This window comes from Arachis duranensis, unplaced genomic scaffold (assembly GCF_000817695.3).
Source record: "Arachis duranensis cultivar V14167 unplaced genomic scaffold, aradu.V14167.gnm2.J7QH unplaced_Scaffold_165934, whole genome shotgun sequence".
In the NCBI taxonomy this organism is placed as follows: Eukaryota; Viridiplantae; Streptophyta; class Magnoliopsida; order Fabales; family Fabaceae; genus Arachis; species Arachis duranensis.
The window spans coordinates 27,734-43,800 of record NW_026264258.1 but is presented as its reverse complement, the minus strand read 5'-3'; the positions used below and the strand labels follow the sequence as shown (position 1 = coordinate 43,800).

Here is a 16,067-nt window from a genome sequence, read left to right as displayed (position 1 = left end):
GTGAGGAATAAACAAAAAACACATTCCCAACCGTTCGATTCGAGAAACGGTCCATATGACGAAAGTCAAATCAACGGCTGTGAATGCCTTAGTAAAATCTCCCACTAGCATTTATTGCTGAACGTGGCTGTATGATTCCAACAAAATAATAACTGCATAATTTTTTTACAAAGACGGTTAGCTTCCACAAGAAAAATAAGTCGGTACCACATTGAGCTTGGGGGCTCAGACATGCAGAGGATAACATCGATTTTTCTCCTTTCGTAAGCTCAACTTGCTCCCGACACTAGCAAGTCAAGCTTGGGAGCTGTGATCGTACCGAATATCTCGGACTGACGTTATACCTCGAAAAGACCACGTTTTGCAAATAATGCGACAAATACTAGGTCAATAAAGCGTGACTCGGCTCGACGAGATATATCCGCAATAGCGAGGGAATCTCAGACTGAGCAACGTACTCGTATTTCAACTTTAAATATCATCACGCAAACGACCTAACACACGCATTGAATACACACAAAAAGCTTTATCCCCATAACTAGTGTTATTACTGATTCTTGATCACAGACTAACTTAAGCATCGGGTCCTTTTTGCAGGTGCTCCACACTGCCCAGGTGAGGAAGGAATTTGCGACGCAGACGCTTGGAGAAGAGCATCACCAATACTCTTTCTCTAACGCCGGCCTATACCTCAGAGTCAAGACCCAAACAGGAACACATACTAAATACAGTTTGATAATTGATACGATGAAGCTAAGGCTGAATGCATGCAACTCAACATATAATATCATAAATATAAAAAAGAATGATAGCTTGTAAGGAGTAAGTCAATGTTCAAATCAAATTGAGTTTCATATCGTGGATCTGATTTCTATTTAAAGGCCCAACACTTATTTAAACGAACGGGTTGACGACTCGACCAACCTAAATTTGTTGATTCATGTTTTTTTTTTTTTGGTGTAGATTCATGGTTCTTTTTTATTTGTGTATGAATTCACTTTGGGCCTTTAGACTATTTATTTACCAAGAACAGCAGTACCATCGTTTTGTCCCATTAGGCACTCTTACTAATTTTTGGTCAGAAAAGCACAATCTTCATACACAAGTTCAATTTGACAGTCGTTCAAAAAAAGGAGCTAAATTTGACACTCAGAAATAATTTTTGGGCTGAATCAATAATTATATTTATGCATACGTTACAACAAATTCGGTTTAGAGAAAGAAATAGATAAAAATATTTTTATCTAAAAATAAATTAAGAACTTTTGAAATTAAGAAATGACAATAAATCTAAAAAACAAATAAATAAAAAGAGAGCATCATAATTAATAAGCGTGTGAGGGTTTGATGCAGTTTCAGCTCTTCTGACTTGTCATTACTCACTCTTTAGTCTTTGACGTGCGTGCCACCCACCGCCTCATTATTCAATGAACATAGTACATTACATGTGGACCTCATTTCTTTCTCTAACTGCTTACATTATTAACGCTAACGCCTATATACAAAGTACAAACATACATTATAATGCTTATTCATTTTTCACTTAATTAAAAAGTTACAATACCCTATTCCCCGATTAGTTGTTACTTGTTATAATGGCAAGGACAATATACACACTTTTCTTCTCTCTTACTTCTCATTATTGTTTTTCATATAATCATATTAGCTTTTCCTCAATGTTTTTATGCATATCAATATGAGTGCTTCATTTTCGTTGTGAGAGGAAGACAAGCGAAACGGTGTAAAGATCGCTCTTCTCTTTCAGCCAAATACAAATATCTTAAGTAATTAGTCTTCAAAAAAGCACATTTTTCAACTGACCTATCAATTCTAAATCATCATTATTGTACTTTACTTCATTTTAACTCAAGATTCTTATAAATAAGGAAAGAGCTTCAGCCTTCTTTTCCACGTAAGTTATCAGATTCTGTATGGGGCAAAATATCTTTTTTATTATTGAATAAAATATAGCATGAACTTATGCTATATAAATTCCAATTTATATTAAAAAATATCAAAATAATACACCGTATATAAACGAAGAGACAAAAGAAATAGATTGAAGATTGAAGATTCGCTCACCACTACTAACAAGCGGCGAATAAAGAACAAAAGAAAAGATTTTTTTTTTTCCTTTAAAAAGAAGAGGGGTAAAGAACAGATAAAGCTAGAAATTCTTAAACAAATTAGAGAGAGAGAGAGAGAGAGAGAGAGTAATAAGCTAATAACTAAAGGTAGAAAAAAAAGTCATAAAACAGAGGGCAAAATAATTTATGGAGACGCGAATAAAAAGAGAGGAATAATTTGGAAGAAGTTGAAGTTGAAGAAGTTGAAGACAAGCAGGAGACAGCTTAGCACATGAAGATGAAGTGAAGTATAAATAAGTTTCGTTTTGTTTTTCTTTATTAGTCTTTAGCCTTTTAGGTACGTTTCTGACCATTTTTTTCAACTCTCATGGTCCCTTTTTCCACCTACCATTAGCGCGCTCTCTCTTCTCTTCTCAGAGCTCATTGTTTCTAGTTCAACCAGGAAGCAGCTCCACAGAGAATTGAAACAGCATAACCTTAAGGGTAAGCGCTAATCCCTATTCTCTTTCTTTCATCATCGTCTCTTTTCTTTCTGTTGTGTCACAGATCTGCTTTCTCTTCTATTCTTCTTGTATGGGAGTTCATTGGTTGGAATTTGGAACAAGCTAATTAAGGACAAGAAGTGATGCCTTTCTTCTGTTCTGTTCTGTTCTGTTCTTTCATGTCAATAGCGTATGAATTAAGATGTTGAGCTGAGCTCCGCTTTTTGCATTCACCTTGTTGTGTGTTTAGGGCCCAATGTCATCATCATAAAGACAAAAGTGCGCCTTACAAAAGCACCAAGTGTCGGTAGAAAAAGAGAAAAACCGTCAGATTTCTTTGTATTTACACCTTACCCTGCCTCTTTTCCTTCGGATAACTCAGCTGGAATTTAGTCATCATTTTCTGTTTTTATTTTTTGCAATTTTACGAATCCACTATTTAGGAATGTGTGTTCTCATTCTCATTGCAAGCTACGTGATCTTAAGCTGATGATGCCTTGTCCTTCTTCTCTGTAGATGGTTTGGTTATTCAAATGGTGTGCTCCTGTAGAGTTGAATTATAATGCATGCTTATTTGGTTCCTGGAATAGATAGGAAACAAATGATATCTTCACTTGTTTCTGCATTTTTTAGATTACTGTCATCATCTGTGGTCAAATGTACAAGTTGGAACTAACAGGAACTGGAGTTCTTAGTATGAGGGTGGTTGGTTAGAGTGCCTCTTGTGAGTTCCTAGTGTTCCCTCTTTTGGGTGCTTTATTTATCTATGATAAATGTTATGTTGGTCATTGACAATTTCTCATAAAATATCAGTGTTTAAGTGTAATAAAATAGAAAAAAGTTTTGGCCAGAGCTGGCATAATCATAGTTTAGTGAAGTTGATTTATTAAAACTGGTGCAGGTAGTTGATTATTTGTTGGCCACGATGAAGGGTAGCGATGGAAAATCAATCATAACCCAGCCAGAAAAGTGCAGGATTGTCCCAGTGGCAATACTATTTGTGTTGATATGTGGATTTTCTTTCTATATGGGTGGAATCTTTTGTTCGGAGAGGAATAGATTTCTCTTCATCAGCGGCCAGAAGTCCCTTGAACCGTCCAAGGATTTATCCTCAGTAGGTTCTGTGCAGATGAAGTCCATCAGTTTTCCCGAATGTGGCATTGACTATCAAGACTACACACCATGCACCGATCCAAAGGTAATATTACTAATGGTTGCTCTTTTTCATGGTGTATGATTTGAGAAAATAGTTTCCTCATTGATTATGTTTACTTGATTAATTGATTTTATAGAGATGGAGGAAGTATGGCTCCTACCGGCTTACTTTGTTGGAACGCCATTGCCCTCCGATTTTTGAGAGGAAGGAATGCTTAGTTCCTCCCCCAGATGGGTATAAGCCCCCCATTAGATGGCCAAAGAGCAGAGATGAATGTTGGTACAGGTATAATCATAGCCAATCTATGCTTTATGAATTAACAATATAAAAGGCTGGCTCAATGTGGCTTTCTTCTCATGCTTTCTGGTATATTTTATGGCAGAAATGTTCCATATGATTGGATTAACAAGCAGAAGTCCAATCAGCATTGGTTGAAAAAGGAAGGCGAGAAATTCCTCTTTCCTGGCGGGGGTACCATGTTCCCCAATGGAGTTGGTGAATATGCTGATAAAATGCAAGATCTTATCCCAGAAATGAAAGATGGGACTATTAGAACTGCCATTGATACTGGCTGTGGGGTGAGTTTTGCTGATATTTTCTTCTTCTTTATTCATCCAATGAATAGGTATGCAAATTATGTATCTCATGATCACTTCCAAAACATAAATTTTTAGTTCACCTTTTTGTTGTGTTCTGTTGTCTTTTTGTGTGAACATATTTTAGTACCTGTACCTGTTTCTGTTGCAATTCGCGAACAAGTGATAGACAAAGGAGTTCATCAATTAACCTATACAACACTTGTCAATATAGGTTGCTAGCTGGGGTGGGGACTTGCTTGATCGCGGGATTCTTACAGTTTCTCTTGCACCAAGAGATAACCATGAAGCTCAGGTGCAATTTGCTCTGGAGCGTGGTATTCCAGCAATTCTTGGCGTCATTTCTACGCAGAGACTTCCATTCCCATCAAACTCCTTTGATATGGCTCATTGCTCCAGATGCCTTATCCCATGGACAGAATTTGGTAAGTTTTTTATAGAAACAGGTTTGGCTTAGTTTACAAGAGGAAAGGTAAGGAGTTGAATGACTGATTTTCACTGTTTAATTCCTAATTTGCTGCTGGATGGCTGTTTGTTATTCTTTTAAACTAGTTTAGGAGCAGTAGTGATAGGCCTAGCTGCTGCCTATAAATACTAGGGGTTAGTTAGTTTCTAATTAGTTAGAAAATTCTGTTAAGTTTGTTAGTTCAGGAGAGGGAAAATTCTCTTCACAGTTGGTAGTTCCAACAGTGTACTCCAAGTAAGGATTGTGATTTGCAATCCCTAGTTCATCAATAAAATCCCCTAATTCTGCTAGATTTTTTATCTTATCAGTTTTCTATAGATTTTGATGAATTAAACAGAGTTTGTTCATATTAGGCTTATATTGTATTGAAGGAAGATCTCAATCAGCAATATCTTAGAATTTGCTTTTTGATATTGTGAAGCCATAGCTGTTAATGAGTCTTTTTCCCCCTTCCTGATCCAATAAATGTGACCATTTTATAAAATCATCTGTGCACCCTTGAACTAGGTTACACATTTGGTTTTGGCTATCAATTGTGCTTTAACTCCAGTATTCACAAATCAATAATTGTTTTCTGTTAATCTCTGATTCTCATTCACAAGTTGATGGTATTACTGATTTTAGGTGGAATTTATCTCCTTGAAATACACCGGATTCTTCGTCCTGGAGGATTTTGGGTCTTGTCTGGCCCACCAATCAACTATCAGCGCAGGTGGCGAGGGTGGAACACAACTATCGAAGAGCAAAGATCAGATTATGAGAAGTTGGAGGAGTTGCTGAAATCCTTGTGCTTTAAAATGTACAATAAAAAGGGTGACATTGCTGTGTGGCAGAAGTCTCTGGATAATAATTGCTATAATAAGCTGGCCAGAGATACCTATCCACCAAAATGTGATGATAGTCTCGAGCCAGATTCAGCATGGTATACTCCACTTCGAGCTTGTATTGTGGTTCCCAATTCAAAGTTTAAGAAATCAGGTTTAACTTCCATTCCTAAGTGGCCGGAGCGGCTGCACACGATGCCCGAGCGGATTTCAATGGTTCACCGTGGGAGTGCTAGTTCTTTTAAACATGACGACAGTACATGGAAAAAGCGTATCGAGCACTACAAGAAATTGCTCCCTGACCTTGGGACAGATAAGATAAGAAATGTGATGGACATGAACACGGTATATGGAGGTTTTGCTGCAGCCTTGATTAACGATCCTGTGTGGGTCATGAATGTTGTCTCATCTTATTCTACCAATACGCTCCCTGTGGTCTATGATCGAGGCCTTATTGGAACCTTCCATGACTGGTAAAGTGATTTTAAAATGTTGTATGAGCCATAAGTTATTCATGAATATTATATATAATATTTCACCTTATATGATGTGTTGATTTGGCTTTTGTTGTGGTATAGGTGCGAAGCGTTTTCAACATATCCTCGTACATATGACCTGCTTCATCTTGATGGACTCTTCACTGCAGAAAGCCACAGGTGACATTCTCAGCTGATTTGCTCATGAGTATGCTTTTAGAGCGATCTATCATTTTGGTATTTAGTTGCATAAATATGGTTGTAACCTGATAGTGTACACTCAATATAACTGTAGTTAGTTGAATGGTTAATGATGATGCTACAATTGTAGTTAGTATAGTTTAGTTAGATAACTACTGTAGTTAGTGCAGCAGGCTATAATAAAAGTGGCTGGTTAGTTATGCCCATGTGGGATTAGAGTTTGATATTTAACTAACCTCTTATATAGTGTAAACGGGGAGATTCACCAATCATATGAATTAGTTCTCATTTCTGATTCCCGAATTCTCCTCCTCTCAATTCCTCTGAACCTTACTTCTCTTGCACTTTCCAAATTGCTTCCACACGCCTCTTTTAACAATGTTCTCATGCAATAAATGGAACAGAGGAAATACATGATTGCATGTTTGATTTGTCTTTAAAAATCTGTTTCTTGGACATTTTGATTGTCTTTTTTTTTTATCACAAGATAAGTTAATTCAAACATGGGCCGATGGTTATCGTTGTCTTGGTATGTGGCAGATGTGAAATGAAGTATGTGTTGCTGGAAATGGACCGGATTCTAAGGCCAAATGGGCATGTAATAATTCGTGAGCACGGTTACTTTGTGGATAGCATTGAAGCCATTGGCAAGGGTATGAGATGGGAATGTCACAAACAGAAGACTGAGAAAGGTGATGAGATGATGAAGGTTTTGATATGTCAGAAGCAGCTTTGGTATGCATCCAATAAGGGTTCAAGATGATGTTAGAGTAGTAGTGATGTGATACCTCCAAGGAGGGAAACAAATTCAAAGCTTCGGTATGCATCCAATGATTGATTCTAGTACAAATGGATGGTTAACTCCGATAATCCGGTTTTGTTCATTTATAGAAAGAATTTTCATACACTATAGGTATAATATACATATATATATTCTTTGTATGTGTTGAAATGTTTCTGATCCCCAAGGCCACCTTACTTTTCTCTAGACTCTAATAGTTTGTTTGTGTAAAATCAAAGTGAATCCATGTTAAGGTGTGAACATTTCAAAGCCCCTAAGTATGTAATTTTCCCTAGTGCTAGAGCTACAACAACTTTGACATTTTATTTAACACTCGGGGAATGTTTTACACATAAATAGAAAATAGTACTTGTATCATTATTGAGCATGATAAAGTAATACTCATAATGTTATTGGTGCCCAATATATATGTACATACTCAATTTTCTGTTTTTTTCCCATCATTTCATCCATAGATGCGAACAACGATATATTGTCTCCATTGACATAACATGTTAAGTTCAATTGGGAAAAAAAAACACTTTAGTTATAACCAATCCTTCAATATATTACATGATCAAATCCCTAAGCATAGGAGAAAATCTTATCAACAATAAAATAAAAATCTACACAACATGAAATCATGTGAAGAGTAAAATCCATTAACATTAAACCTAACAAGAAGATTAATGAAATGATAACTAAATAGAATAGGTGCCAATGCTATATATTTGTTCAAAAGATGCCATATGCGAGCTGTGTTTGGTCATAATTTCTCACATGTCCAAGCAAATACAATTGAGGCCTTGAACGTGGTATTGCATACAAATAAACAATTTAATATGATCACCCCTTATTTACCGGGCAGCTGATTCGACTAAAGAATGCTTTTCCAAGATGGCAACTGTCTCTTCCTTTGCGCTGCACAGTGCAAATTAAATATATAAATAAATATTGCATATTGTAATTCCATATAAGCTGGTCCATATAACAGAATTCACCAGGAAAACAAAAAATAAAAGTAACCAAATATCTTAAACCACAGAAACGGGGAGTTATGAAATTATCATTTTCAACTCACCATGTAAAAGTGAAACAAAAAGTCTTGACAGTAAAATAATTATAGTCTTCTGTATGCATTTTGCAGCCTATTAAGTTATCCCTAATTTGATATGGATTTAGTATCATTAGTTTTTATAGGGTTTTCTTAAGTTAGTACTCCATAAAGACTCTTGTTTAAGAAATTGAGAAAAGGAAGTTTCGAATTGTCAATGTTTAGAAACATAAAAATTATACTTTTTGGGTTAAAACTCATATTACCAAGTCCGTTAAGGGTCTCGGTTATGTAAAACCTTTTATACCACAAACCACCTTTCTATCACAAATAGTATTTGACCCTTAACATAGCACAAACAATTGGTGAAATACACAATCATATTATTTGAGCAATGCAGCTTAAAAGATTTAGATCAAGCATATCTACCTTCCAGGTCTCAGTATCTTGTATTTGTGTGGTGTAGTGAGGTCCACAACTGTTGAACCTGCTCGACCTGATGGAAGCACACCACCATCATACACAAAAGCACAATGCTCCCAAAGATTCTCAAAATCTCTGATGCAAACACTACTTGACTGTCCACTAAGGTTTGCACTTGTAAGTGCTAAGGCAGTTCCTGAACCGCGAGCAATGACTCTAATGAAATTGCTATCAGGCACTCTAACTCCTATACTATCAAATCCCGGGTTCAAAGATCGTTCAAGAACACTTGAATCGCCTGTAAAATATGAAGGCATACCATCACATATGTAGAGAACCGAATTTGATGTTTACATAATAAATGTTGACAGAACAAAATAAGGCTACAGCTTCAAACAAATTTTAATGCAGTGTTGAAGGGTATTCTCTGCAAATGTCCATAATTTTCATTTTGAATAACTTACAAACCTCGACTTAATACAACTGTAACAGGCCCCGGAAGGAGGGAATCAAGCAGGCCATGTGGCAAGTGGTCAGTCACGGCAAAACGATATATGTCTGATACATCTCCAACACAGATAGCCAGAGGGCTTGTATGTTTTCGACCCTTGATCTCATAAATCCTATTAACTGCTTCCAACGAGCTACAATCATGCCCCAATACAAAGGCAATAAGTAATTACCAATCATTCATAAATCTGTCTCCATTGCAGTGCAGTCTTTGTCGATGTAAAAAGACTGACACATATTATTATAAAAGAATGTGGTGAAGTGATACCAATGAGTGAAGTGATTATTTTCACATGCTTTGTTTAATAAGGGAGAAGTAATCAGATATGAAAAGAAGCAGCTCATACCAAGCATCACAAGCAAATCCATAGAGTGTGTCAGTGGGGACCGCAATAACCTTGCCATCTCTCAAAGCTTCAACAGCCTCAGGTGCGTAAGCATCTGTTGCAGGGCGAACTAAACCAGTTCCTGTCTTGTTATCCAAACCACAGGCCATGTTCTTTGGAAAAGCCCTTCTCAGCTTTCTACTACAGGGTTGCAAATGAGGTGAAAATGATGACTTGCGAATCCCCGAAGATAATAAGGAAAAAGCGTAACTATTCTCTGAAGACAATGACGCATCGAGTTTAGATTTTGATAGTAAATGCAACAGGAAGTACTTTTAGCCACAAAGCTGTATTGAAGTTTAAAAGAAAAACACGTAAAATAGAGAGAAAGAGACAGTGAGAATGAGAGGGAACTGACAGGGAGAAGGGTTGTGAGGAAGGAAATGACACCTCGCTCGGAAGGGGAGAAAGAGAGGCAGTGCTGAGATTCTTGTCCGAATATGCATCCTATATCAGCAGCTTCTTCTTCTGCCTGAACTCCATCAACGAAACCCTATGCGCAAATAAGACTTATTACACAAAACGACTGTGTTTTGTGTATGTTGTGCTTTTTCTGACTTCAAATAAAAAGAAGGATCTAGAGGCATCAAATATCTATCTGTTCGATCTAAATATTTTGGGAGAAGAGAAAACTGAGCTAAAGGGTTAGGATTTGTCACCCTCAATCAAAATTTTGACCTCTACTGCTTCGCTGTTCTCCTCTTTACGCTGCCGGTGCGTCGCCCTCTGCTCTCTGCGTCGCTGTCGCCGCCGCCATCACGGCAGTAGGTTGGTGCGCTGCCCCTTCATCTTGTTGTTCTATTTCTCGCTTTTGCTACTTGTTCTTGCTTGAGTTTATTCGATGGATAGTTAGTGAATTCATATTCTGCATTTCTACGAGCTTTTTTTCTGATATAAGAGCTCAGTATAGCAGATGGATGTAGTAAATTTCATATTTATTATTATTAATGCACTAATACACTACTCTCTAAGTAATAGTTAACTGGACTTTGCCTCGCTCTGTATAGTAACAATTAACATGTGCCATCTTCCATGCTTTCTAGTTCTTCATAACCTCTTCAAACTCTTGTTTCCGTTGAAGTTGTTCTCCAAACTAAAATGATGCAAATGGGCCTGCCTCTCCTTTGTGAAGTAGAGGTTGGTGTAGCGAATGTGAACTTTCGTTACTGAAATGACCAAGTACATCCTAAACCATGTAATAAGCTTGATAAGTAACGTGTACAGGTTGAGGTACGAATAGAATAAAAATAAGATCTGAAAGTTTCAAATTGGCCTCTAGCCATAACTTGTGTCCATAAGCACATACCATAAGTACTTGCTTATGATCTATATCAATTTTGAATAAACTTTTTGAGGCATGGCAATGATAGCATTTATACATTTTTCTCGGTAATAATGGGAAATGACTGAAGAGAATTCCAGAAGTCTGGTTTTGCATAATGAGAAAGAAAGAAAGAAAACTCTGGGTGTGGAGAGTGCAAAGAAACGTACGAAGTTAAGACCGAAACCAAAAAGTAATCCAAAAATGGAGGAGAATTGAAAGTTTAAAGGAAAAGTATATATAACCATAGTTTCTGAAAAACATAGGGAGTGAGGCACTGGGAAATATATTAGTATTTACTTTGTGTAGAGTCTGATTGTTCACTTCACTGTATTTCTAATATTTATTATTACTATTATTATTATTTATTTAATAATTATATAACTGAACTGTTTGGGAATCAGGATTATTTGCTTCCTCTGGCGTTAAGGTTTTGGCAAAAATGATAGACTTGTTCTTGTCAGACCCCAACCAGAGCGATGAAGCACACGACAGTGATTCTATAAACTGGAGAATCTCTTTGTTGAAGGAGATGGAATCCGTTATCTGGTCAGGGATGCTGTCTGGGGGTCGTGCGGAGGTTCGGCTATGGCTGTGCAGTAGCATCGCAGGTGTGACGTGCGTGGCTCCACGCGATCAGAGAGAGCTCTTTGGGAATTTGGTGAGAAGTCGAGGTCAGAAGTGTGGCCTTGCCTCCCATCTTTTGCATTTGATGTTCGACAAGTCCCCCAATAAAGGGGGTTCCATTTTAGCTCACACAAGCCGCATGCTCCAGAAATTCTTCCAGGGTATGTGGACTTTTATATTCTCTTGTAAACGCTGTTGTGGCTGTGACATTTGAAGGATTCGTATTTATATATGTGTGAAGGATTAGAAGTACTCTTATATTCATTTATTTGTTTGTTCTTATCTACGGTGCAGGCTGTTTGTGCCAATATCTTGCTGCTCCCCATGTCATGCTTATTAGGCTGCTGCTTCTTTTTGTTGATTTTCTACTATTGTGTTGAAATTTTATATATATAATTGGTGCGATATTAATCACTTTAGATGTTACTTATTACAAAACATGTTCCTTTTGTGCATCTTGCGGGTGAAATGCAGGTAATCCTAATCGTGTATTGCAGTGGTTTTCATATTCTTCCTCGGGCAGTGGACTAGAGCAAGGGAAAGGTCTCAAGGCGTTGTCCCAGTTTGCATTTAAAAACAGGGATATTTGCTGGGAGGAGCTGGAGTGGAAGGGAAAGCATGGGCAGTCACCAGCCATGGTTGCCACCAAGCCACATTATTTCCTTGACTTGGATATCCAGCGAACTGTGGAAAATTTTATTCAGAATGTGCCTGAATTTTGGTCATCTGACGAGTTTGTTGAGTCGGTCAAAGATGGTGATATTTTTTTTATTGACAGGCCATTCTTTGTGCATTATTTCATTAACTTAATGTATAAAGAGGATATAGGAGATGTATGGCAAGTTATAGATGAATTTCTCACAGAGCATCCCTTCTCTTCTTTGTGCCAGCACCTTCTTATTACTCTTGACGAGCAGGACCTGTGCTACTTTTTGGAATTGCTTCGTAAATCACTCAACCGCAAAGTGGAATTTCAACATTTTGATAATGTCACTGATTTGTTTGTGGTTGTACTTTTAAATTGTGGTGGTACTGGGTCTATTGACCTGATGCTACTGTTGAATGCTGTCATTACTCAGGGAAGGCAACTTCTACGCCTTTTACGGGATGAGGAGGATCCGGAGCTGCAAGCAAAAATCGGTGACACTGTGTCAAAAATATCTGCAATCCCAAGTAGTGGCAATAGCTTGACCCCAATCTTTAAGAATACATGCAAGATGACAACTGTTGAAGCAATAAAGTGTTTGGGACTTCAGTCTTGGGTTCTTTACTATAGATTGTCACAAGAATGCAAAACTCCTGAATCCTGGGAGTCTGTCTTTATGAATAATCAAATTGGTTTCCGCCTCTCGAACAAGAATGCATTACTAGATCATGATGAACTGTTAAAAGAAGATTGTTCTGGTTTTGATCAGAGTCCTTCAGTTCGATTGAAACGTAATAAAAAACAAAAGGCCAAAAAGAAGAGGAGGAGGAAGTATGATAGTGATGATTGTAATGATGATGAGCTGCTGGATTTTGATTCTACAAGCCTGGAATTGGACTTTCTGCAAAATACTAGAAGCTGGCTACTTTCAACTGATGGATACACTTCGGCATGGAGTAGTGTACGTTCCTTAAATTTGAAGAAATAAGCAATCGTCCGTAACCTAAGTTAAAACATTCTATTTGCATCAGTTGCAATGAGAAATCCAAAATTTCATCTGAGATATGCTTTCAGGCAATATAGATGTGTATCATTTAAGTGTGTTTTTCTGTTCCAACAATATGTGATTAATTTTAACAATAGAACTTGAAGTGCTTAAGTCTATCTAAAAATCTCACCACAAATATATGAGCTCAACATAAAACAGGTCTGCTTCTTTGTCTTGATATACCGGTTGACTTGTGTAGGGGCAGAGAATCGCAAGATTGCTTTGAAATTGAAATTGTTCTTACCTGATATTTCATTATTAAAATCTCCTGAATATTTGGATACTTGGGTTGTCTTTTAGTTGTTGATATAGATCAATCAATTTGTTCCATTTGAAATAACTTGGATTCTGAATCTCTGAATATTTATTTTATAAGTATAATATACATGCCTCCTTTTCTTATTAGGAGAGTTTTAAGCAATTGAACCGAAAATGTTTTAGTTTGAGACATGCTTAGTTCATGTATAAATTTTCGGTTCTAGCTTTTGAATAATTTCAGATACATGAGTACATCCTGTAGAGCATTTAGAATAAGAAAATATGCAGTTTTTTGTAGTGATGATATAAACTGGTTATTCTGCTATACTGATTCTGTGACCACTAATTTTTCTAGGCAGATTTGCCGGAACACCTACATAGGCATTGCTTGTGTAGGTGGATGACATGGCTTTTAGAAAAATGAGGTGAAGTTGCTTCAGTGGACCACCGGGGTATTGTGCCATCATCATCATTATCATCATTATAAACTGTGGGCAAGGGTTAACTTGATCAGTTGTCTACTTGTGGTATTTTCACTCAGTTGATATCAAGCATGCCCTTCCGGTCCCCTTTTATTTTTGTTTTGGGGCTGAAATTTGTAAGATACAAACTCGACTTTTTGTAGAATGGAAAGATCAGAATTTTTTTTATTAGAAAGCTTGCCTGAGAAATCTATCAAGATTATTAAACTCTGGGTTCTTTGGGAAGTTCATGAAGTGGCAAGACCTTGCTGAGTTTCCCTATCACAAATCACTGTAGCATCAACATTGCAAGGGTTTCATTCAGGGTGTGATAAGTGTATGCAGGCAAGTTCTAATTCCTGAGGTCTGTTACTATTTTCAAAAGCTATATTTCATTATACGTGTATTTTATACATGCATACCACAACTTCTAGTCATTTGTGTTTGCAGATGCAAGAGAACGGGATGCAAGCAAGACATTGTTAATGCAACTTGTGATAGCAAGTTTCTGTTCCCTTTATTTTTGGTGTGAAGCAGACGATGGACTCAGAACCTTGATTGCTTGAACTAATTTCCTCTTCAGAAAGCGACGACTAACTTTTTTGTTGGACGCATTACCAACTAATATCTCTTTGATATTTGATGTCTGCTTTTTAAGTTGAGTGAGTATAAATTAAATACTAAAGAGTAAAGAGTACCGTTATTGTATTGTGACTACCGACTTGTAAGATCAAAAGCTCTGTATATGATGTTAATTCGTAGTCTGCACTTTTGATGTATTACTAGCTGTAATCCGACCAACTCCAATTAGGTTGGCACTTAGGTCAGCACCTCAATCTAAACCACGTAAATCTTTTGGTTGTGTATGTCGCTTGCGTTATATTGGTCCAATTTTCTAGACCAGCATAGATTAATGCTTATATATAGTGCGATCTGAATGACGTGTGTAGTATGAGAGACTGAGGTCGCAAGTGTGTGTCAATGTTGGAAGAGAATATTGGTACCTTCTCCATGATGTGAATGTTCACTCTCACTTTTACAAAAAGCAGAGAACATAATTGGTTATTTCTCTTGGGAAAAGAATAGAGTATCAATATACTATTTTCTAACTTATTGTCAACATTAATTAATTACTATATTTTAATTATAATTAGTATTGAATTGACTTAAATTAATAAAAAATTTGAATCATAAGAATTTGTAACCGCGTCAAGGAGAGCTGCGACGTGAATTTAGGAAGGTGTCACCCAAATTTCTTTCGCAGTAACTCCTAACTGCGTCGTCGTCACTCGTCCTGCGTTCTCCCTTATTTCGGCATCAGTCGGTGTTTTATGCTCTACCTCCACCATTGTTGTCCCTGCACAACATGCCGAGTATACTCTTTGCAAAACCACTACAATACGCCTCTGTGTCACACCCCTTTTGCCACTATCATCTTTGTCGCGCCGTTAGTTGCACTGCTCGGAATGCGTGTAGTGATTTGCGTTTGTTCCGCTGTCGCGGCCTCCATCCCGACGATTCTCTGGGCAGTGCCGGTGCCCTCCACAACCAATTCCCGTTGCTGCAACGCGCGCTTTGCATGTGCCATTTTCTCCTTCGCAGGACCACCGCGACACCCTCCCCTTCGCTATCTGCATCGCCGTCGTCCACCGCAGTACCCTCTCTCTATCTCATTTCTACCTTCTCAATCCGATCAAAGACACTTCCATTAGAAGACATATGCATAAGGAGACACGTCCAAGACACATCGACAAAGACACTTTCATTAGACACAACCATAAAAAAGATACGGTCCAATAAAAAAATACTCCTATTAGAAGTCTGGTGTAGCGTGTGTGGAGGCCGAGCAGCGGTGATAATGACCTTCGTGTGGAGCCGCAAGAAAAAAAATTAGGAGAAAGTGGTAAAATATAATTATGAATTATGATAAATCTGAGTAATTGAGGTGTGTTTTTTTTTCAACGGATTTTGAAGTCTAGCCCAACAAGAATTAACAGGAGTTGGTAGAATTTTTATTGGTTTTGTAGCAAAATTGAAAATTAATATTTAATTTAAAATATAAATATGAATAATTATTAATGTTGAGTTTGAAAAATCTTATGATGATGATCAAATATTATTGAAAATGATTAATTACAAAATTATTAAGTTGCTAATTTTATTTGATTGATTAATAATTTTGCTAATGTGCAAATTTGGATTTTGGATTTAAAATATCATGATCTAATGGGTTGAGGAAACATTCAGTTTTTGGTACAAAAATA

The 16,067-nt window shown here is 37.1% G+C and overlaps 3 protein-coding genes across 6 annotated transcripts; 2 read left to right on the top strand and 1 right to left on the bottom strand.

Moving 5' to 3' along the window:
- Positions 1–2,187: 2,187 nt before the first annotated feature.
- On the top strand, positions 2,188–7,493 carry LOC127743951 (probable methyltransferase PMT21). 3 transcript variants are annotated; one of them, XM_052256204.1, is made up of 10 exons: positions 2,188–2,374; positions 2,482–2,570; positions 3,203–3,293; positions 3,471–3,767; positions 3,862–4,010; positions 4,108–4,303; positions 4,536–4,746; positions 5,412–6,084; positions 6,190–6,267; positions 6,829–7,493. In XM_052256204.1, exons 4-10 carry the CDS (start codon positions 3,495–3,497, stop codon positions 7,049–7,051), a joined length of 1,803 nt encoding a protein of 600 aa, XP_052112164.1. In that variant the 5' UTR covers positions 2,188–2,374; positions 2,482–2,570; positions 3,203–3,293; positions 3,471–3,494; the 3' UTR covers positions 7,052–7,493. The 3 variants fall into 3 exon arrangements, with proteins under 3 accessions (XP_052112164.1, XP_052112162.1, XP_052112163.1); XM_052256202.1 differs by lacking the exon at positions 3,203–3,293; XM_052256203.1 differs by lacking the exon at positions 3,203–3,293 and having other exon boundaries at positions 2,188–2,384.
- A 280-nt stretch (positions 7,494–7,773) lies between these two features.
- Positions 7,774–9,914, bottom strand: LOC107475350 (uncharacterized). The gene is made up of 5 exons (XM_016094982.3): positions 9,801–9,914; positions 9,404–9,626; positions 9,015–9,190; positions 8,553–8,844; positions 7,774–7,990 (listed from the first exon to the last, which is right to left on the bottom strand). The coding sequence occupies exons 1-5, from the start codon at positions 9,886–9,888 to the stop codon at positions 7,927–7,929; spliced, it is 843 nt and encodes a 280-aa protein (XP_015950468.1). The 5' UTR covers positions 9,889–9,914; the 3' UTR covers positions 7,774–7,926.
- Positions 9,915–10,067: 153 nt separating this feature from the next.
- Positions 10,068–14,669, top strand: LOC107475327 (uncharacterized). Of its 2 annotated transcripts, none has more exons than XM_052256205.1 (5): positions 10,068–10,210; positions 11,168–11,551; positions 11,865–12,997; positions 13,702–14,167; positions 14,254–14,669. In XM_052256205.1, exons 2-4 carry the CDS (start codon positions 11,206–11,208, stop codon positions 13,744–13,746), a joined length of 1,524 nt encoding a protein of 507 aa, XP_052112165.1. In that variant the 5' UTR covers positions 10,068–10,210; positions 11,168–11,205; the 3' UTR covers positions 13,747–14,167; positions 14,254–14,669. The 2 variants fall into 2 exon arrangements, with proteins under 2 accessions (XP_052112165.1, XP_015950448.1); XM_016094962.3 differs by having other exon boundaries at positions 13,698–14,167.
- The last annotated feature ends 1,398 nt before the right edge of the window (positions 14,670–16,067 follow it).

What these genes read in the sequence shown, in the direction of transcription:
- LOC127743951 (XM_052256202.1), top strand. Translation starts at nt 3,495, where the DNA reads ATGAAGGGTAGCGATGGAAAATCAATCATAACCCAGCCAGAAAAGTGC. An exon ending in TATCCCATGGACAGAATTTG is followed by an intron (nt 4,747 to 5,411) that starts GTAAGTTTTTTA and finishes TACTGATTTTAG; the next exon opens with GTGGAATTTATCTCCTTGAA. An exon ending in ATTGGAACCTTCCATGACTG is followed by an intron (nt 6,085 to 6,189) that starts GTAAAGTGATTT and finishes GTTGTGGTATAG; the next exon opens with GTGCGAAGCGTTTTCAACAT.
- LOC107475350 (XM_016094982.3), bottom strand. Translation starts at nt 9,888, where the DNA reads ATGCATATTCGGACAAGAATCTCAGCACTGCCTCTCTTTCTCCCCTTC. An exon ending in GGATTTGCTTGTGATGCTTG is followed by an intron (nt 9,191 to 9,403) that starts GTATGAGCTGCT and finishes GCATGATTGTAG; the next exon opens with CTCGTTGGAAGCAGTTAATA. An exon ending in AAGATACTGAGACCTGGAAG is followed by an intron (nt 7,991 to 8,552) that starts GTAGATATGCTT and finishes TGCACTGTGCAG; the next exon opens with CGCAAAGGAAGAGACAGTTG.
- LOC107475327 (XM_016094962.3), top strand. Translation starts at nt 11,206, where the DNA reads ATGATAGACTTGTTCTTGTCAGACCCCAACCAGAGCGATGAAGCACAC. An exon ending in GCTCCAGAAATTCTTCCAGG is followed by an intron (nt 11,552 to 11,864) that starts GTATGTGGACTT and finishes GGTGAAATGCAG; the next exon opens with GTAATCCTAATCGTGTATTG. An exon ending in ACACTTCGGCATGGAGTAGT is followed by an intron (nt 12,998 to 13,697) that starts GTACGTTCCTTA and finishes TAATTTTTCTAG; the next exon opens with GCAGATTTGCCGGAACACCT.